The sequence below is a fragment of the Harpia harpyja genome, chromosome 1, assembly GCF_026419915.1.
Source record: "Harpia harpyja isolate bHarHar1 chromosome 1, bHarHar1 primary haplotype, whole genome shotgun sequence".
NCBI classification, from domain to species: Eukaryota; Metazoa; Chordata; class Aves; order Accipitriformes; family Accipitridae; genus Harpia; species Harpia harpyja.
In genome coordinates this window covers 28167647-28189695 of record NC_068940.1, presented here as the reverse complement: position 1 = coordinate 28189695, position 22049 = coordinate 28167647, and the positions used below count along the sequence as shown (strand labels likewise).

At 37.3% G+C, this 22049-nt stretch overlaps 1 protein-coding gene across 2 annotated transcripts in view; it reads left to right on the top strand.

Moving 5' to 3' along the window:
* The window catches only part of MTRR (5-methyltetrahydrofolate-homocysteine methyltransferase reductase), a 32780-nt gene extending 14393 nt beyond the window's left edge, over window positions 1–18387 (top strand). Inside the window, exons 7-15 of one of the 2 annotated variants that reach the window (XM_052781969.1) lie at window positions 1558–1711; window positions 5415–5503; window positions 7162–7342; window positions 9179–9221; window positions 9671–9857; window positions 12148–12266; window positions 13711–13803; window positions 13890–14069; window positions 15056–18387. In XM_052781969.1, the coding sequence (XP_052637929.1) occupies window positions 1558–1711; window positions 5415–5503; window positions 7162–7342; window positions 9179–9221; window positions 9671–9857; window positions 12148–12266; window positions 13711–13803; window positions 13890–14069; window positions 15056–15200 (1191 nt within the window). In that variant the 3' untranslated portion in view covers window positions 15201–18387. The remainder of the gene's footprint in view (window positions 1–1557; window positions 1712–5414; window positions 5504–7161; window positions 7343–9178; window positions 9222–9670; window positions 9858–12147; window positions 12267–13710; window positions 13804–13889; window positions 14070–15055) is intronic. The other variant, XM_052781980.1, reaches the window with a different exon arrangement.
* The last annotated feature ends 3662 nt before the right edge of the window (window positions 18388–22049 follow it).

The following is a 22049-nucleotide window of genomic DNA, read 5'->3' as shown; positions in this document are numbered from 1 at the left end:
ATGATTTATTTGACTGTCTAAAAAGAAAAAATAATTCCCTATACAACAGGATGTCAGCTTAGGCTGATCCATTTTGTAAATGCAAAGCTTGATTTGTTCACTGAAAGGTATGACTCCCTGGAAGTCAAAACAGAAATGAAATGTCAGATTAATTTCTTTGTTGTTCCATGGATATTGTTTTGGCTGAAAGACCTTTTTGAAGGGAATTTGCAGTGGAGAAGGGCAGACAGGGAATACTGAAAATGAATAATCTTTTAGTTTGTAAGTATACAGTTTAGGAAATATTCAGAAACTATATAGTAAATTGTGACTATTCTTTGTGGTGGGTAATCTACACAAGTAATAATTTGACTAGTACGATCAAGTGGTAAGAATCGTTAGGTCTTGAGCACTGTTTCTACCTCTCTCATTCATTTGCTCTGACTTGTTAACATACTCAGACTGTCAACCTCCATTACCCTAGATGTAAAACCTGATTTAGTTTATTCAGGGAAGATCATATTTTGTATACTGGTTTGAAGATGAAAGACAGAGAATGCTTGATATTACTTTACAAGAAATCTTTGAAAGGAAAATATGTTGCTTTTGAGCGGTTTTCCAAATTTGTAGAATTATGCCTTTGGGATATTGTGATTTTTGACAGTAACTTTTATTGAGCTCTGTTAGCCTAATCTGTGTTCCATGGGACATCTCTAAATCTCAGTTATAAAATGTCTACTAAGTTTTGAGCAAGTGAGTCTCTGAGATGACATGGTTTTTTGCATATATTTGTATGTATACATATGTCCTGCCATCAGCACGCACTGAAAATTTGAACATTTTGTGCCCTTTTTTCCTCACATTCTCAACGGCCTGTGTATGCAAGTCACCTCACCTGATGCATAAGGGAAACATAATGATGCAAGTATAATTCTGTATGTTTCTGTAACAGGCAAAAGCTTGAGTAGGGTTTTAGCAGTTGGGCACAAGAACCTCAGGCAACTAAGTAAGAATCCAGGTCTTAAGATCTGAGATGCCTTTTAATTTTCACTGTGCTCTTCCCTTGCTGTTTTACTTATTTAGCTCCAGAAAATAAAAACAGTTGGGATCATTTCAGTTGCAGTTCATCAAATAGTTTAACCAGCATATTTTCTTTTAGTGATAATGTCTCGATACAAAGTTGCATTAATTATGAGGACTTCATTCCTCTGCTCTTTTCAAACCAGAAGACAAAGTACATCAGTAATTAATGATCTGGGCTGATTATATAAGACATCCTGTTAATACATATTTATTTTCCTTCTGTTTAGGCTGATCAGCAGGTCTTACTAAAGAGTGTTCAAATATTTAAACCAGATAAGGAAAGATTTTTCTAATTAGTAAGGTTAAACCTGAAAAGAAAACATGAGTATTTAGTTTCTGATGTGATCCAAACAGTGGAGCACTAGTACAGAGTAAAAGAACACAGGACTTCATGTAACTGCGATAGTAGGAAGATTGCTGCTGTTAGGAACGGGGATGCTGTTGGCCATGGTTTATGATACAATTTAATAGAAATGATCTCATATTTTAAAACAGGATACAGTCTTTGACTACCAGCCTGGAGATGCCTTCTGTGTAATATGTCCCAACAACATCAATGAGGTGGAAGAACTTCTTCAAATCTTGGGACTTTCTGAAAAAGGAGAGTACTTCATTTGTGTAAAGGTTAAGCAGGGCACTAAAAAGAAAGGTATGGTGTGATGCACTGCTCATGAACAAATGCTCCTTTCTGTGTTGGTAGTAATTGGTATGCATACTTTTGAACATTTTTGTCTTTAATATTGGGACACAGCTGTCATTTCATGGAGGCATGTTGGAAGTCACAGAGATGTGTTAAAAACGAGAGGACACATAGAATGCTGCTGCTGGTTTTACTATAGATGAGTTAGCTTCTGACTGGGAACTTGAGCCTGGCATTGACGTTCATCCATCTCATTCTTCCTCTGTGCTCCTTTATGTTTATGGAGATGAGTCTTTAATCACATAAACCAGCAATCCCCCACTTGAAAGTAAAACCCCTCCTTACACAGCACTTCACATCAATCTGTTTTACATCCCAAGAGGGCCACAATCCTGTAGCAGAAGACTTAGGGGCTTGTAGGTCTATGTGGATCTGTTCTGCTGAGTCTTATGATCCCACACCTCAGAAAGGGTAGCTGCAGGTTCAAGGTATGCCTGTGTACTGCCAGCTGGGCCTGTGAGAATTACTCTTCTCTTGCCTTGCAATTGGTGTCTTAATGGTGCTGTTGAGTTGTGCCTTTAGTTCTGCAGGATGGGGTAGGGCTCTTTGTTGTTTTAGTCTATGGGTGAAGCAGTTCCCATGGCGAGATTCCCTGCATCGAGGGCAACACAAGTTGTCCCTTAAGTGTGAGGTGTAAATGGACCCCTGTTCTTGGACTTGCCGAGTAACTCAATTGTTAATGAGGTGAGTTTACATGACAGGCCATGTGGTAACATCATATGGGATGTCCAGGCCCAGCTGATCCCTATCCTTGATCCCCACTCCAGTAACTAACCTCTGCTGGGAGGGGTCACCGGGTAGATTTGGTGCAGAGCCAGTATCAGTTACAGCCTGGTCCCTGCACTGGGAATGAGCCCTGTGTCTGCAGAGCTGGTCCGGCCGTTACCCAGCCCCACTGTGCTGAACCCCCTCCCTCTGCACCCGCCTCTTGGGGAACCCCCGTTGTCCTTGTTCCTCTGGGACAGACCCCCTCTAAACACACCTGCTTCTTTCCCCCAAAAAAGAAGAAAAAAGAAAAGGTCCCAGGAGGGTCCCAGCTTTGTAACAATCTCCCTTTGGATCAGGGCTGGTCCTGAGCACCCTCAAGCTCAAGGCAGTGTCACCCCGTCCAGGGCCCAACAACCACGCACAGGCAAGCAGCAAGAGACTGGGTGGTGTGGGGGGATTTCACAGGTATGCCACTTCTGCAGTTTACACAATTTACAGATTTTACAGAATCAATCACATTTGCAAAGGAAGTAATGAAAAGGAAAGGTTACAGTGAAGAAGGAGGTAATGCAGGGCCAAAAGCATCAGATCTTCACAGGAAGATGGGCTTGAAATTTTGTCCCTCCTGAATGCTAGTAGGTTTTTCTACTGTGCAAATCAGAGCCCTGCTACCTAGCTGCATAAAATTGTGAGTCTCTCTCTAAGTTAAAGACAGTATCAACAGCACGTTCAAAGTGAAGGTCTCCTTGAATAGGCACAGAAAGATATTCTCTCCTTACTGCCTATAGTAGTTTTCTTTCTTCTGCTATACTGATGTTGCAGGGAGGACGTAAAACTGCCCTAACAGGGCACTTTGAGTGTCAGAGCACCTTCCATGTGGAACAGAACCTGTATAGCCAAGTGAACATAGCTTAGCCCCTTGATTGTTCTTGTATACCAAAAAAACTGTCCTTCCAAGGCAAAGTTGATAAAATAATTGAGTGAAACTTGGAATATCAGTGCTCTCATCCTATGTGTAAATAATCCAGGATATTGCATCTCTGGCTGCCTAATGTAGCACTAATCAGGGAAAAAATGTGAAATAATGCATTTATGCAATGTTTTGCTATATCTTGTATGTAATATGTCATGCCTGTTTGTGAATCTTAATGAACGATAATGGAAAGGAAGATGATAGCAATGGATTGCAGCACAGAGAATCAAAGTTTTTGGTTCTGTTCTTGAGTCTTCTGAGTGACCCAGAGCAAATCATGCTGACTTCTTACACTTGCCTTGGATACTTGGCCAGGACCTAGCAAGTTGCTGCTGATCCACTGATCTCCAGTCATGGCTTGTACAATGACTTTCATCCACTGCAGTTATGAAGTTAAATGGTTTAGGATCAAAGCCAAATTCATTCCTTTGGAGCTGTGCTGGTGAGCAGAGACTCATTAAGTTACTATAACTTAATTACTTCTTGTTACCAATCTATACCAAAGAATTCAGCTCTCTAATGCAGCTTTGCAATTCCTAGCAATGTTCCAGAGTTGCTTTCCTTTTGAGATGGTTGTCTCTTAACTGCATTCACATTTCTGAGGAATTGGTAATAGTTACTACAGACTATTATGGTTGTGGGTTTACTGAATGAATAGAGCTGAAAAACCCGGGAGAAGAGAAGAGCATGAACAGCAGGCTGTGCCTCTGCTGCATCTTCAAGATTTACCAGGAATTCCAGTGAATTTTGTTCACAACCTCTCTTTGTTCAGTCTATGAATTCTTCGATGAAGTAGATGAGATCAACTGAGAGGACAAAACAGAAATTATTTGCAGTCTGGTACAAAGTCTATTGTTCAAGTTCTGGGTTTCTGTAGTTTTTTTATTGTATGTATGAGCATCCTAGGAAGAGAGTTAAGTACTACTTGTAACATGCTGTCAGCATGTTCAAGAAAAGGAAGTTTATATAAATGTGAAAATGGATGCTTCTTTCCTGCATTATATTTATGCCAATCCTTTTATGTTCTAAAAGTAAATTTTGTTCTTTGTAGTAAGGGTTCAGTCAAGTAATGCTGATATGAAGATGTAATTTTACAAGTTATATAGGTATATTCTTGGAGCAAAAACTCTGTAGTATTAAAGGGCTCTTGAGCATGGAAAAAAGCATAGTAAGAATCGGTAGCTAGAGGTCAAAACCAAGCAACGTTGTCAAGAGAAATCCCAACATGCACGTTGGGTCTGTAAGGAAACGATTTGGGACCTGCAGATCTTATTAATTAAAGGTGTTTTGTCACATAAATGCTCTTATATTGCTTAGTGGGTTAACTTAGAATAGCTGCTTTAGCATGACATGGCATGAGGCTGATAAGTCTGGCTGCATGCTAGCTGACTCCATGAAGGGATAGATGGGATGTCAGTGTACCTCCTTCCCAGTAGTGGAACCTGTAGAGAGTACAGGAGGGATTATGTGCTAGTACAGAAACCTCTTGGATCTGTTGGGCCTCAGAAGCTCCACCTTGGCACTGGCTGCATACACCTTTGGCTACATCATTAGAAAACTTCAGTATGTTCTGATTTTCAGGAGTGCTTATTGATGGAGGGGAAAAAATGTGTATGTTCCTTTCTCTGGTAAGCATTCCTCTGAATTTCTTCAAGGTGGCAAGTGGCAACAAAGCCTTGAGTGGTTTAGAAATGAAATTTATTTGAACACTCATGTATTATACCCCTCTTTTTGTTTCCTACTTTCCTGGTAAGTTTTGACTTTTCATTGGAAAAATTGTGATTGATACTTCATTGGAAAACTGTCTTGCTGTTTACTTTATAATTTCCACTAACCAGCTGGGGCTCAAACATACAGAATTGAATGCAGTTTACTCTCTTGTATTTCTTGAAGGAATAAGCACTCTGTGATGCCATTTTTTGATGTTAATAGATGCATGTTTTGTTTTGTTTTTTTCTCCCACTGAACCAGGAGCAGCTCGTCCACAACACATCCCTGAAAGAAGCACTCTGAAATTCATTCTAACCTGGTGTCTGGAAATAAGAACAATTCCCAAAAAGGTGTTTATGTGTTTGTTCTTTTAAAGATAAATCCTTAGTAATTCAATGCTGTATGGCCTCTTACAGATCTATCCTTGCTTTGTGTGTAGTTACCATGTTTCTTGGTGAATAAGGATTGACTGTTTGTATGCTGCTGTTTGTACTTTATTCTGAGAAATTTCACTTGTGGGACTTTATCTGGCAAGCTATGAGATACTGAAATCTATTCCTATTCTGCAGTACCTTGATTCCTAACTAGTCTGGAAGTAAAGAGAAAAGCGTTAGATATTTGGTGCCAGATAACTGGAAGGTTGACTGAACCTGGCCCCATAGGCATTTTAGAGAAGTCATTCTTTCAAATCAGAGGGAGCCATATCTGTCAAGTTTTGTCACTGAAAATACGCATGTGGCTGTATGCAAACGTACCATAATGTCTTTTAAATTATTTTAAAACTTTTCTTTAGCATTTCAGTAACCTGGCAGAATGCAAAGAAAGATTTTTGCTTGTACAGTATTTGTTCCCACAACGTGTGAATATTATCTTCCTTTCATTCTGTGCCTGCAAAAAGCTGAAAGCTTGCAACTGGAAATGCATGTGTATTTCTGGTATTGTCAAAACACATTTTAAAGATAACTTTGTATGAAGGATGAAGCTAAACAGTTGTGTTGGTTGGGTCTCTGAGGGAAATCAGTTTTTGGAAGGACCTTTTGACTCAATTTAGTGGATTTTGCAGCAGAAGAGAAGAGAACCTTCCAATTGTTTCAACCTTTTCAAAACTGCATTTAACAATTTTGAAAATTTGTCTCAACAATAAGAGTAGGCAGAGAGTCCTGGCTGGGGAATATTGCCAAAGCCAATTTTTATAACCTATCTGCTTTACTACCTGTTCAGTGTAGAATGTGCTTTATCTAACTCCATACTCAAAACTATTGTCTGGAAGCTCAGTGTTTGAGCACACTCAAATTACTTTCCAGGTATTCATTTGTGTAGAATATGTCATCTGATCGCACTTGGTGTTTTGGATCACTTTTCTTTTATGCCGTGTGTCTGTTTCAGTGTTGCTTTTGGAAAAACCTTGTAACTATTTACATCTGATTTTTACTTTATATCACAATGCTCAATTTAATTTTCCCTTAAGAAAAGCTTGCAGTACTATTACATAGGCATAAAGTATGGAATAAAACACCACAGTGATATTTACATGACTCATTAAATACCATACTTTATTTACAGTAATATCTCTTCTGAGGCTTTTTATTATTCCTTTCCTAGCTTCTGTTACTTAACAAATGGTGTTTTGTCTTGAATTAATTTGTGTTATGGAGCTGTTTACTTAACTAAAGTGCAAATACATAAATAAGAAAGCCTTTCATAAATTTGGAAATTTTCAGGGAATGGGTTGTGCCTGTTTATTTGTCTCTCCCCTGCTCAGGCTAAGTAGGATTTTCTGATCTGCTAGCTTGTCCCAGACATTAGAGGAGCAGCCAATAAAAAAAAAAAAAAAAAAAAGAGAAATGTAAATTTTTCATAGTAGGTGAAAGTGTGCATTGGGAAATAAATTGTATTATCCATTAACCCATCAGGTGACTGCTTCCTGTCCCCAGGCAACCCAGTTTTGTGACCATTTTCCAAAATGGACAAGTTTTTTTACCCTTCACTCTTATTTTCTTCCCTGCAGGCATTTTTGCGAGCTCTTGTAGAATGTACCAGTGATGCGGGAGAAAAACGGAGGCTTCGAGAGCTTTGCAGCAGACAAGGAGCCTCTGATTACACACGCTTTATTAGAGATTCTAATGTTTGCTTGCTGGATTTACTTCATGCTTTTCCAAGCTGCAAGCCTTCACTTAACCTGTTAATTGGTAAGTGTCTGATTTAAATATAATTAGATTTGGTTTCTGAAAATGCATCAGACTAAATGTTCAATTTCCCAAGGAAGGGGAATAATTGTTCAGTTAACTGCTTTAGAAATGTTATAGTATCCATAGTGATCAAACTAAAACTATTGTTGGGGATCAAAGCTCTGTTCTCCAGTTTGTAGTCTTTGGCCTTCATTCTGCAAACGCTTAGGCACATATCTATGCTTCAGCTGACTCTGGATTGCTCCTGTGCATAAAAACTAAGCATAAGGTGTTTGCAGGATTAGGGTCTTTAAGAAACAGTTCATCAACTGTTTACAATTGAAAAAGACGTGTTTTTACAACTCCTGATTTCCTTGTCTACATGTTCTTTTCTTGTGCTTTACCTGTTAAAATGGAAAGCTTTGCCCAGTATATTTGTATTTATGGAATGTCCAACACACTCACTGGGTTCCTTATATGAAACATTGAAGGAACGAGACTCCAACTGTAACCATCTCAAATACATCTGAAAATACTGGCAGTTATTTTCCAGATTAAAAACCAGAATTTCTTAATATGCTTCATTATATGAAACAAAAAATTGCTTTTTATATTCTTGCAATCGTCTTCTCCACGCCTGCACCAAATCTCTCCTTCTTAGTACACTGTGGGGATTTAAGAAAATAAATACAATCTCTGCTTCACTTTATACAAATACATGATTTTTCACAGTGAAAGCAAAAACACTTAGCTTTTCAAAGTGGTATGGAACATGCTGTAGCAACTGAACTGAATAAAAGGAAATTTTGAAAGTTTTTAAAATGTGTTGCCCCAGGGAAGTAATGTGCTGAATGGGCTTAGCGTCTTCTTTAAGTGATTTCACTGAAAGAGCTTTTCTTAACTCTGACTCGCAACTATCTTATGTAGCAGAGCATCTTTAAAATATGTCAGGATGTCCAGGTACTAGTTGGAACATCTGCAAAACAGTGGTACATGTGGAAAAACGACTAAAAAGCAGTTAAACTGCATGTTACCCTGTTACTCCACTGTATGTTTTCTGGCATTTGCTACACCCAATTTTTCTGGTATTGCTTGCTTATTGTCACCATTCCCCTCCACATTGTTCACTTAGTGATAGGTCTGTCTCCTTTTAATATGCCCTTCTTCTCAGCCAAAATGTGCAGTCTGCATGCAAGTCATTCCTTTGAAGGCACCAGTGAGTTTGACCTTTTCTGCATACGTGCATACATACATAGATATAAATGTGTGTGTGTGTGTGATATATATAGTGGATTTCTCATTGAAAAAATGCCCAGTAAACTTCTGTCTCTGTTGTTGTTTTTTTAGCTATGATTTCAAAAATTTGCTTAGGTACTCATAGTGGTTTGAAATTGAACTGCCATATCTGCTTCTAGGACATGATATATAGGAAACTTTAAATCAAGCAATTCCTATTCTGAGAGCTTTTGAGCTCTTAGATGAGAAGTGGGGAAAATTAAATTTCAAGCTTCACCTTGTCCACTAGCTACTGGCATCTCTTCCGTGCACCTTACAGTTGTTTTTAATTGACCAAGAACCCCATAAATTAACTGTCGTGGCCTCATTTTATAGGATCTCTAACAGATGTTCCATAAAGTCTAAAAACATTCAAAGCAGAGTTCACGTCTTAATAGCTTATTTCCGAACCACAAACACTGAATGTTAATAGGATAAAATTACAGTTCAATTATAATATGCTTGTAATCTGTTGTAGTGTAAACACTGATTATATGATATTTTCATTTTCATTGGGGTGAATCAAATAATAAGTGATGCTTTTTTTTTTTTTTTTTTTTTTTTATTTTTTTTATTTTTCAGAACATCTTCCTAAATTACAAGCCAGATCCTATTCAGTGTCAAGGTAATGAAATATTCAAACTATATCTCCTTGGTAATTTAGGTATGCATTTTTCTCAAATGTGTGTGTGTACGTTATGATCTAAAGAAGAAAGAAAGGAATGAAGGATAAAACCTGAGGAAAAAGTGATTGTGTCCCTGTTGCAAAAAACCACAGGATTTGACTGTTTCAAACAACATTGTTTTGAGTGTATGGCAAGACTTTGGTAGAGTTCTCAAGAACAAGCTCACACACACATGAATCTGGTAGGAATTTGGATTCCCTTCTGTAGGCACTGGCCTCTTGACTCTAACCTTAAGGCGTTTTCTAGCTAGATATAAATATCACATGGTAATTTGAACACTGAGAATCTTGATTTAATTGAGGTGGTTTGGGCTGCAAATGGACCTGCTGTGAGATTGTACAGCTATCTCTCAGGTTTAGGGGGTTTTTTTATACTTTTGTCTTTGCAGTTCAAACTTATATCAGCCAGGAAAACTGTGTTTTGTATTTAATATTGTGGAGTTCCCTGCCTGTCCCGCTAGACCAGTCTCACGGAAAGGAGTATGTACAGGGTGGCTTGCTGAGTTAGTTGCACCTCTACTGCACCCCAATAAAAACACTCTGAATACAAAAGGAGGAAGATCTTCAACTGAAAAGGTATGAATATTAGACCTAAACTCCTTAACCGTTAAATTTATGCATGTTTGAAACAACTGCAGCTTTCTTTGTTCACTGCTCTGATATAATGCAGGTGTTTTGGCAGTATACACCTTCATTTTGCAGTTCTACCCTACCTGTAAGTTTACCCTTCCCTCTGTAACATGTCTAGAACTTCATTGCTAAGTTGCTAAACTTACATTTTACTCTATCTGTGGATACCTAAGTTGTGAAACTTCCCATTGCTGAAAGGCCAGAGTTGTTTTATACCCCACTGTAGTCCTAAGTGAGTCTTGGATGATGTTTTTGTGGACTAAAATACCACTGTGCGATTAAATGGTTATGACTGTTAGTGTTGTAGGAGAGAGGCACTTGGTCACTTCCAGAAAGGGTGCAGGTAATAGGAAAGAAATTGTAAAACTGACTTCTTGTCAGCTCTCACACAGTTTGCAAAGGCCCAGTTATTGAATATGACACAGGGGACAGTTGTCTGTGGTATTTCTGATGTGCATCGAAGATGGTTTGGCATGGTGGGTATTATTAGGAGAAGGTACTCCCCCCCCCCCCCCCCCCCTTTTCCTTTCATGGCAGAGAATCTATGTAATTAATCAGTCTCAAACTTATTAGGTATAAGCTAATTATTAAAAATTTGGAATTCTACTATATAATTAATATGACAAAAGAACTACTGCCAGTCTAATCTATATTTGATTAAGAGAAATGGAAACAAGCATAGAATTTGGTTACAAGAAAACTGCCAATAATTCAAGGTGTTGGTCTGGCAAAATGGAAGGAAACCCCGTACAAGTTATCTTCATTTTTTAAAGCTAACTCAAAAGACAAACTGATTAATATGTGCATCATATATCTTATTCTAGTATTCACATCTGTTATTTATTTAAAATATAATTGATTTGCAGTATATTAAAGATCAAACATGAAAAAGAGGTGGAGTTAAAAAGAAAAAAAAAAAGGATTATTACAACATGAGTCTGAGTAAAGTTCAGAACTATTTGCATCTGCTGTGTAAGCTAGAATTCAGCATATGTAAATGTGCAGCAATACACGTAGATTGCAGAAATATGTGGAATACCAGTACAAAATAGATGAGTGTGATCTTATGCAAAATACCTTAGATTAGTTGAAGACACTTTACAGTATAAATGTGTTTACCACTTGCAGTATTTTTTAAAGGAATGACCATTTGGAATCATTAATAGGGAAAATGTCCTCCTAACTCAAGCGTGATTTGAAGTAGTAAGTGTAACAGAAATACAAATATTGCCCCTCACCAGCAAGAATTATACTATTTTCTTACCATCATGAAACCAGAAAAATAATCCTTTTTAACGTTGTAGTATCTGTAGTGAATTAAATGATAAGAAACGAGTAGTGCTAAACCACTCAGGTTTACAGAACAAAGTTTAAATAGCTTGATCTAGTGCTTCACTCCTTCCTTAAACTTGAAAGTAAATTCAAATCTTTTCATAATTAATATGCAAAATAAATTGTATGTTTGCTTATGACTAATGGATGAAGCTCTGCTATGGCTGCTGCTGAGTCTTGAATAATCTTTTAAAGAATTAAAAATAGTCATCTATCATTTTCTATATATTACGTTAGCCATGCCTCAGAGAATAGTTGTAGAGCTCCTATGAAAATTACATTTAGACTTCCTTTCAGACGCATATCTGAAGATCAGAATTAGAGTTTATCGGTGGAATGATATGAACCATTTTCCAAGATCTTTGAGCAGTTATGTGCTTCCTCTCACCCATATGCATTTTTGGAGATCATGTAAAACTTTTATGAAAATTAAGAAAGTGAGCTCAGGATCAGTAGGCTTCAATTCACTATAAACAAATCCTCACCTCCACTGGAATATTTTTAGATGTTCACAATGTAAAAGAAGGTTGAGTTACCTATAATAGCAATAAACTAGCTTTACATCCCTTTGAGTACCAACACCAAACTTTCCATGAATTCTGTAACAGTATTCCCCACATTTATGGTCCAGTCAACTTTCATATTCAGAAACTCATGTTTGTGTGTTTTTTCTCTAGTTTTCCTCCAGGTGGATTAATAGGTTTGTAAATATGGTGTGTTTTTTTTCAGAAACTCGTGAAGTTTTATTCTAAATGTCTGTGTGGCATTAAACTCTGAAGCTTAGGATATGGAAAGGTGTTTGGACACACACACTATGTAAATACCCTGAAGGTTCTAAAAATTTCATGGTATTTTCACTGCTTAAAAATATTCTTCAATTGTATTCTATGTAATTTCATTTTAGATGTCTATTTTTGCTCGTCCAAACAATACTTTCCACTTACCTGCAGACCCATCTGTCCCATTCATGATGGTTGGTCCAGGAACAGGAATTTCACCATTTATTGGTTTCCTACAACATAGGTATGTACCAAGTTGTTACGTGGAAAGCAGCCTTTCTATGTTGAAGAAAATACAGCCTCAGGTTTTGAGTACAAATGCAACTTATACTTTCATCTGACTGTATTTAATATCCGTAGTGAATATATGAGGAATTGGGCGAATTGCAGAAACAGTAATAAGAAATTAAGTCCTTTATCTCTGTGTTGCTAGTGGAAGTCCTGTAAGAGGTTGGTAGTTTTTAGAGACAGTGTTGGTTGGCTTAAGTTTGGTATTCAAAATCCATTTCCTCCAGAAGTGGCATCTATATTAAAAGCCTTGGCATGATGAATGTCAAGTTTTCTCCCACATTTCCTTATTTCTGTGTGTTTACACATTTTGATGTTTTAAGATGAGGAGCTTGGCACCTGAACCCACAACTGGGCAGTAGTCTTGGGTTTTGTGGATTTGTATTTGAGGGAAGGTAGTTCCCTTTTCCCCACCCCTCCAACTCCAGCAGCGTAATTTTGCAAGGCAAAGAGATGCTTGTTCAAAAAGTGACAGATACCACATCACCAAGGAGGTGTAATAACATGATCATTTGGAGCAAATGAAGAGTGGGAAGAATAGAACATTTGGGTGGGAATGGTTGCAAGTTTTATAGGTAATCAACATATATCATTCCTACATGACTCATTAGTTCCAGCAAGATAATGGAGTTTCTTGTGTCCTGTAACAATTATTTTTAAACCATTTTATTTGAGAGAAAAGTGAAATTTTGACATGATGTGTCTGACTCCATGCTTCAGCTTTAAGCAAATCATTATGTACAATCCTTACTCCTTAATTTTAACTCCTAAATATACCTTTATCTCTCGGAAGTATTTTGCATTTTATTTTAAAGGATTTATAGCATTTCATAAACATTTGATCAATGATAAATGAAATCTCTATCTCAAAATGTAACTAGAAAGTTGCAGCTAAACCCCCTGTAAAGTAATACCTTCAGCATTATTTCAAGAAAATGCAATAACTCTCCTGATGATATGGTAGTAAATAGATTGTTATTCATAAAGTCTAGCAGGTTTCTACAGCTAAATGGAAAGCATGCTTAAAACTGCTTTGTGCTGAGTTTTCCCAGGTGTTTTTATAGGGCTTCCAGTGAAGGATAAAGGGTAATGATCTCCTTATTCAGCAGTCAGGATAGTTTTGTAAGATGTTTGGAAGCGTCAGTCTTGACTATTCCAATATGAAACTATGGCAAAAATAACCCTTTTGAAGTTGATTGATTTTGAGCTGGGCCAAAAGTGAGTAGTCAGGAAAATCAAATAAGGAGGGTTTTACTGTGATTTACCTTAAGTCGTTTCACATTTCTGCCAATCCATAGGTTTATTAAAGCACTATTTTAAATGGGAATTAGGTTGTAGACCTTTTAGATTCTGCACTTGATAAAACAGGATTGAATTTTGGTTTTTTTTGGCCTGTTTAGGCAAAAGCTCAGAGAAGAACATGCAGACTGGGAATTTGGAGAGACATGGCTGTTTTTTGGTTGTCGGCATCAGGATCGAGACTATTTGTTCAAGCAAGTTCATTATTTAGCATTCATTTTGTATTCATGAGGGAATGCTGATCTCTGAGCCATTACTAACAGTTTTTATTGCCTTTCAGAGATGAGCTCAGATGTTTTCTTGAAAATGGCACGTTAACTCATCTTAAGGTTTGTTTCTCAAGAGACTTTTCAACTGCAGAAGTAGCCCCGCCTAAATATGTGCAAGATGTCATTAGGCTTTATGCTAAGGAAGTTGCCAGAGTCCTGCTGAAAGAGAGAGGTTACTTCTATGTATGTGGGTGAGTAGCGTGCAGATGGACTGTCTCAGAAAGAACAGAGTTAGCAGAAGTTTGAGGCTTTAGAGAGACTTAGAGCTGTCTGAAAGAAAGGACCAATATGATGCTGAAAGAGCCTTCCTGGAATCCTAGAATTTCATCACTATGTCCGTTTTTTCCAATATGGTCTTGAAAGCATAGCTTGTAGCCACACAGTTTCAGTGGTTGCTTTAGTCACTTATTATTTCTTTTTCTTTTTTAGTATTCAGTTAAGCTATAGGAGGTTTCAGGCTGAAAGATTTCTCCTGAGAAAATGAAATATTTGAATACATGTGATGATAAACTGCACAGCTGTGAGATAGCAAGAGGCTTCTGCTGTTTTGCTGGCTTGGGTAGGCCAGAATGCTAAAACTCTGTAATAGCAATATATTTTACAGTGGGAAGTTTTATTTGTGGATGCTGACTTACCTGGAGGTTTGAGATCTTTAGGCATTTTGTTGATAAATGGACAAACTGTTTGAATATAGAGCCCAATGTCAATATGTTCTTCTGCAGGAATAAATGCCAGCTATTATTTGCATTAAAAATAGCATTATTAGTAAGTTGGGGTTTTGTTTTGTTTGTAGGGTTTTTGGGGTTTTTTTTGTTTGGGTTTTTTTTTATATATTGGACCCGTATGGTGATACAATAATAAAAATATACTTCAGCAGGTCCAATTCTCCCTAAAAGAAAACAATTACTCTGTGACAATTCAACTAAGCTTCCAAGGGTTTTTTTCTTATAAATTACAGCATGCTGAAAACTTTGTAATGCTTGATTGAGAGAAACCATTGTCACTGTCAATGCTCAGCTACATGAAAACTCGGTGAGAATCTTGCCATACAAGCTATATTTTTGTTTGGGATTTTTTAAATGCCTCTTTTCCAATATTATCCTGCCTCTGAAGCTATCGATAAAAGAAAAAATGCACTATTATGCATTTTCCTTCCCCCCCCCTTTTTTTTTTTCAGAGATAAGAAGCACATGGCTGATGGTGTAAGTGATGCTGTAGTGGACATTTTAAGCATGGAAATGGAAGCTGACAAATTGGAAGCAATGAAAATCCTGGCCACGCTTCGAGAAGCAAAACGATATTTGCAGGATGTTTGGAGCTAAATATTTAGCTTTTCCTATGCCTTTGTAACACAAAAGATTTTGTTTCAAACACAGGCTTTTGACTAAAAGTCATTGTCAAAAGTGCAGTCTGTAGTCACCCAAATCTTAACTTTCTCTATTGACCTTTCAATCAGGAACGTGAAACCTTTTAAATGATAACAAACCAGGCTGCCTTTTGAAGTGTGGGCGTTTTTAACGGTGTTACCTAATGGACTGTCTCATTGCCTTGATTCTCTCGTTTTGAGATTTGGTTTAATGTAGAAAGTAAAAACTTCTGCACTAGTACAAGTATAATTGTATGTTTATGTTACATCATGTATTTTCTCCTATAATGCATACATAAAGAAGCTACAGAGTAAATATGTTACACATTGATCTATGCACCATCAAATACTTTGCTGACTTGCCAAGATTTAATTGAACACTTCCTAGATACTTCCTGAGACTATTTATGTTTTTTTCAGCTTACACAATGACAGTAACTGGAAAAAGGAATGAATGTTCAGTGTTGCACAGAAAGGTTACTGCAGAATTTCAACGCTGAAGTTTTCTTTAAGTACTTAGCTTTTTCCTTCTATCACTACATCATATCTCAAAGTTTTGCTACACTCCATGCTAATCCTTATCAGATTTTCCTGCGTAAGTCTTTTGAAATTATTTTCATTCCTGTCTCTAAAATATTTGTGGTTTAATTTATGGGCAAACTCACCAGTTGCGTTGAATTTGGTTGCTGGAGAAATACTGCTGAGTAAATATTTTCTCAGATTACTAAACTAATTTTTTTTTTTAAGTTGAAGACATAGTAAAATGTAGTGTTTTGAAAGCAGTTGCCCTTACATATGACAATCCACTGCAAAAATCAAGTTGTTGAAAGCAAATTGTTGAAGTATCTGGTCTTCTTTCTAAGAAGGGCCATTTGGAGTGCACACAGGTGAAAGAGTAAAAGTGTCAGTCATCCATGCTTCTCTTCAGATCCCTCCTCTCTTCCCTCTACTTCTAAACATCCGTGTTGTCTTCTTGGTTCCTTGTCATACTTAGATTTTTAAAGATGAACACAAAGTGTGAGAGAGTTTTTTAAACAAATCATTGTTTATTTCCTAGGGAGAATTCTTGTTTTGTTTTGCCTTATGTATAATCTGCTTATTCCAAGTCTTGTGGCTGTCTAGTGATTATTAGTTAATTGGTAGGTGAATCAAGAAAAACATATGGAAAAAATAGGACAATCAGTTAGAATAAAATTGCGTGTTTAAAGAATAAACATTCTAGTGAAGTGCATGTTATTAAGGTTTTGATATAACCTGTGTAATGATTATTTAAATATCCTTGGAAGAAATCAACTAAAATTTTCTGCAGAAATTCTTCAGCAGAGCGGTTATATCAATCACTGTCAAGTAATCTCTACAAAAAAAGCTCCATAGGGAGAGATGGCTTACAGTAATTGCAGACTGTATTTTTTGATCTTTGGCACATAAGAAGGGAGGAAGTGCTTCTTTTTGAAAAGTACTCCAATTTTAAACTTTAATGGAAATGACTAATGTGATACAAACATCACCATTTTCCATCAGCCAATCACCTTTAATGGTTTTAAAAATTATTAATAAAAGAAAAAGCTACCAGTATTGCAACAGTAAAGATAAATCATTAATTACCTTCTGTTAACGGGAGTTTGTTTGGAAATAGCACTTACTATATCATGTGTCTTCTCAGATAGGATTTATGGTTTTCAGTGCCACTTGGAAGTTCTTGGAGATTACAGAGAAAACAGTGTTTTTCTGACTGCAAGTTGCAGCTTTTCCCAGATCTCTTACAGGCATTCATTTTTATCATATCACAATACGGAAGTTGCGATAACTATTTTAGTAATACTACAGGTAATAGCATAGGACCTTTTGGGATATTAACAGTTGAGTGTCCTTTTCTGATTGTGTGCATTGCATTTGACAGGGTCTGATCTACGACTGATATTCATGTATTTCCCCGCTCCTGTTACCAATTCTCTACAAAACTAAACCACTTGGATTATGTAGTAATGTAGTGGTAAGTCTGTAGTGAAGCACATGAGCTTTATTATGATCTCTTAGAACAACAAAAAATAGTTGCAGCTTACTCTTAAATTTATAACTGCATGGTGCGAAGCCCAAAGTTCAAACAAACTGGAATAACCCTAACAAACACCAGCACGTGTTACCTGAAGGAAGTATTTTTGCATTCACATTCAGTGACATGGAATGAGCAGGAAAGGCAGGGAGGAAAGGACTTCTGAGATACAGGAATCATGGGGATGGAGAAGGCTTACAATAAGAACTGTATGTTTTTCTTAATTAAATTGTGTCTCCGTATAATTGGATAGTGCCAATCTATGACTTCTCCTCAGTGTGCCTTAGAAAAGCATTATGGGATGGATTTTACTAGTATCTCCTAAAGCTAAGCAGTGGATTTTTTTAACGTCTTTCAGTTTTCTTTCATTAGAGGAATATCATGTATGTGCTTTTCCTCGTAATTCCAGAATTGGTTACAGAATTCCTTTGTTGTTTAAAAGAAATAGTGAAGGTTATGTACTGTTTCTTACATTTGAGAGGCTTATGGTCTTTATGCTGGTAACAAGGACTGGTTGTTATGCTAAAGCTGTTGTTTCCAGAGAAGCATTAATGGCGAAGCATTCCTTATGGCCTATTTTCTCATCAGTTTTTGAATGTTATTCTGAATTCGTGAAATAGGGTTGATGTTACAATTTCTCTTTTAATCTACAGTTTCAAAATAGGATTTACTTTTCAAGTTACTAAACTCATGCCATATTTTTTCAGTTTGCTGCTTCTAAGTTCAAGCTGACTTCACTGCATCTGGAAGCAGAAGTAGTGTTTCCATGTTTTTTGCACCTTTATTTCCTCTCCCTTCCCCTAATCTCCCAGCTTTTCAGAAAATCTAGAATATTGGCAGAAATAGGATCAATACAGCTCTCTGAAGATACTGAGCATCTTGAGAAGTTTCTTCTGAAAAATGACAAGGCCAGATGAGAGAAATGTCAAAATCACAGAACATGGCTAGCATGTCCATTTAAGGATTGAACTTCACTACTGAATGGTACCGTAGGTGTTGAATGGCACAGGAATGGGGAGGGGGGGGAGGTTATTGGAAGTAAAAGTCAAAGTTGATTAAGTCTCAAAATAAAATAAGCTTGTGGAATAAGGCAGGGGATGTGTTGCAAACCATAGAGTTTGTAGGCAATTTGAAAATGTGGGAATAGCTTTTTCCCTCTTTCACCATTCCATGTTATCAGCAACCATGATTTGGAGATGAATCTGACATCATTTTACCCAAAATGAAATGTTTTGTTCTAAGGAAACAGATCACTGAGCTGAAATGTTTTGCTGGGTTCTCCAAACATTGGTTTATTTGGTAAAATTGACTTGGCCTCCGTAAATACTTCTGTTCTGTCCAACTTTGTGAGTAGGATAGGAAAAGACTTTAAAACAAACAAAGAAAAAACACACACACAATCCCCCCCCCTTGGCTGATTAACTTTTGCTTTTTACCTCAAAGGAGCAGGGCAACATCAAGTTGTGTGCTGTGCTGGTTGAACCTGTTTCATGCGTAAGCCTTATCCTATTTTTGATCCCTCCCGGGGAATGTGTGGTGTATTGCTGTCTGCTTGTTTCCTTTGGAATTTAAGCCCCAAGGCCACAGGTTTTGGCTTAACTACATTCCAGTTTTACTTTGGAACTAAAAATGGGGAAAGGAGTATTAGCTTAAGAGAAAATGAGTCTGCTAAGGCTTATCAGTGATGTAATTGGGAACTGTGCTCATAACTCTCTTCCTTTCTGTCTTTGGTACTTCTGTTATTCTGTCTGAGCACTTGCCAGCTATGTACACGATCCTAACAGCTATTACTCTGCACTGCTCTTAGATGAACTTGCCTTCATTTTATACAAAGGGAAACCCAGGCAAGAAAAGGAGACCAAACTGCCCGAAGTAAAGGAGATGAACAGAGACTTGAGCTGCTGTTTCTCCAAGTGCCATGCTACTGAGTAGCTCATGAATCCCATCTTTCTCATGCATTTCCTCACTAATTGCACTGTCTGATATCACAGAAAATCTGGTTACTTTCCAAAAGAGCCGAGGTGTTTTGTAATGATAAGTTTGAGTAACTTTTGTACAGTGGGATGGAAAATCTAAGCCTCAGGTGGGATCCACTTTGTACGTATGTATGTATATATTTCCCACCAAGGACCTTTAGTCCGGTCAGCGCGAGAGAGGGACAACCGCTGCTTGGACCTGGCATCGCCGCCAGTTCAGATCAGGGCCTGATACAGACTGGCATGTACGTGTATACCAGGGAGTGTTCTTGCCCTCAAATTTCGTCCCTGAAAGAATGCACTTTTAAGTGTATTTTTAAATAAAAGCCCAAGCCTATATTTGCCAAAACTTTGTGGTTTGGGTTTGGGGTTTTTTTTATGTTTCATCACCTGGTAGTGCATCCAGTGTAACAGAAGACGAGGTTACACATGGGAATGTGTGTGTTTTTCTACATGTGAAGCCAGTGTCAGACGTAGCAGTACCTCTTGTGCAGATTCCAGAGGTCTCTGAAGCCCAGGTACTGCTTGGCTTATCCTCAGGAACATGGTGAAATCGTGTCGTGGGGGTTGATTGGTTTGTTTGTTTCCTTGGTTTTTTGACAAGGTGTATTTTTGATTGTTCCCATCCACTGCACCCACTGTTAGGTGGTAGCTTCGGATATGTCCTGCTCTTAGGGGGACTCGTGGGACTGAAGGATTTTTCTCTTCCTTGCCCAACAGAAATATCTGTGCAGCAAGATACTTCTTCTGGTGGAACCATCTTCCTCAGTTGACCCTTCATCCTTCTGTAATGATTTTAATTTATTTTTCTTGTGCTTTCAGGTTATTTTTTTTAATAGAGCCCAGCAGTGAGAATTAGTTTCCATTAAGGCTTTTAAGAGCATTTACCAGGCAGGTTATGTTGTTCAGGTTTTTTTCAGCTGGTTAGAGACGATCAAGACAGTGAAAGTGTTACTATTCCAATATACTAAATGAAAAAAATATTCCATTTCTGCTTGTTAGATGTTTTTCAGTTTCCTGCTTGTCCTTTGCGGTCATTCATATTGCTGCACAGGGCAGGAGATGTGTGGAATGCCAAAGTTAATGGCATCTGTGCACTTTCTACGTGGACTCTTCCATTAATCAGTGGCTTACTGTGCTGTTAGTTATTGTAAATACTCTGAAAATCCTAACTTTTTTGAAACCATCCCTGAATGTTATGCAAATACTTCTCCAGCAGTTATATTTTATGCTGCCTAATAGCAATTACTGTTGCTAGACAAAGATGTGTTGTCACATAAACCATATGGAAAATATATACTGCATGTTTTACCTAAATGTTATCATGTAGCCTTACTAATACTACTTCCCGGATGATAGTATATCTGTGTTGTTGAGGGTAGAAATATTTTGTCAGGTTCTGTGCTTGGCTGAAGTAGTGTCCATGGTGGATATGATATCAGATGCCCATACCTGAAGACTTTGTGCTTTTTAAAACCTTTGTCAACACCATGCTATAGATAATTTTAAACGTATCTGACTCAAATCCTCTGCTTGAATGGACAGATTCAGCTGCAGCTGTATATAGTGCTAAATTCCACTTAAATAACCATATATATTCAGTCCATTATTCTATAGGTGATTTTTTTTTTTTTTTTAAAGAATAAAAGAACACTTACAGCAAGCAGATATGAAATGACCTGCCTGAAGCTCAAAGCTCAACGTCAAGCTTTACGGTTCACATGAAGTCATACGCTTGCAACTTTTATTTTCTATAATGTAAATATGGATATTCTCATTGCATATTTATGCATTTAGCAGTTTGGTATGTTGATGGCTTTGCACACCCAATTTATTAGTGTCTCAGTTTCACTGGATGTCCCTTGTATAAGAGGGACTTTTTTTTTTTCTGAGTAGCTCTGTCATCCTGCGTCTCAACCTGACAGCTTCAGATTTTTTCCTGCTCTTCAAATGGAAAATTTATGCCTCCATCTCTGGATCCATTTCACTTCAGTTATGCTTCATCTGAGTTGGGAAGTCCAAAACTGAATCCAGTAGTCCAACTTCAGACATGACAGTGATTATATAATAACAACAGAATATTTTCAGTTTATTTTCTATTCTGTGCTGGTTTTTGGGGTGTTGTGGAGGAACAAAAATGGGAGAATCGCTGCATGCCTGCTGGTGATTACAGGAAGAATATTACATCGCTAAAAGTTATGGTCTACAAGCCCTGGTCAGTTATGATGAATTGAGAGATGAATCTACATTGGCAGAATGGTACGAGCAATTGATTTGGATCTGAAAATTGAGCTGGTTGATACAATGGTTTAATATAGGAGCTATAGACTATTTTAATGAATCTTGAGAGTCTGCTCTCCAGTTGAAGAAAATTTGTAAATATAAAAAGCTCCTCAGTATTATTAAAGTTGCCTATCATAAAGAAATCAAAACACTTTTAAATTGATGGCAAAAGCAGTATGTCAATTTGTTTAGTCTCAAAACCCTATTCAAATATGTTTCATGTTGAAAAAATCCGAGTTTTATACAAATGCAAATTACAGTCTTGAAAAGTTGATTCAGCACCACTACAAATTACATTCACTTTCATTAGCATTTGAGTAAATGCTCCACTTCTGGGGAAAAGGTTTGTCACGCTGACAGAGCAGTTAAAGCCAATTGTGCTTATTAAAAAAGAAAAGGTCCTACAGTTGGTTTGAAAACAGCAGTTTTGTAAGGCTCCATCAGTCAGGGATATTAATTTCTAATATTGCTTAGATGATCGATTGGTTTTCCT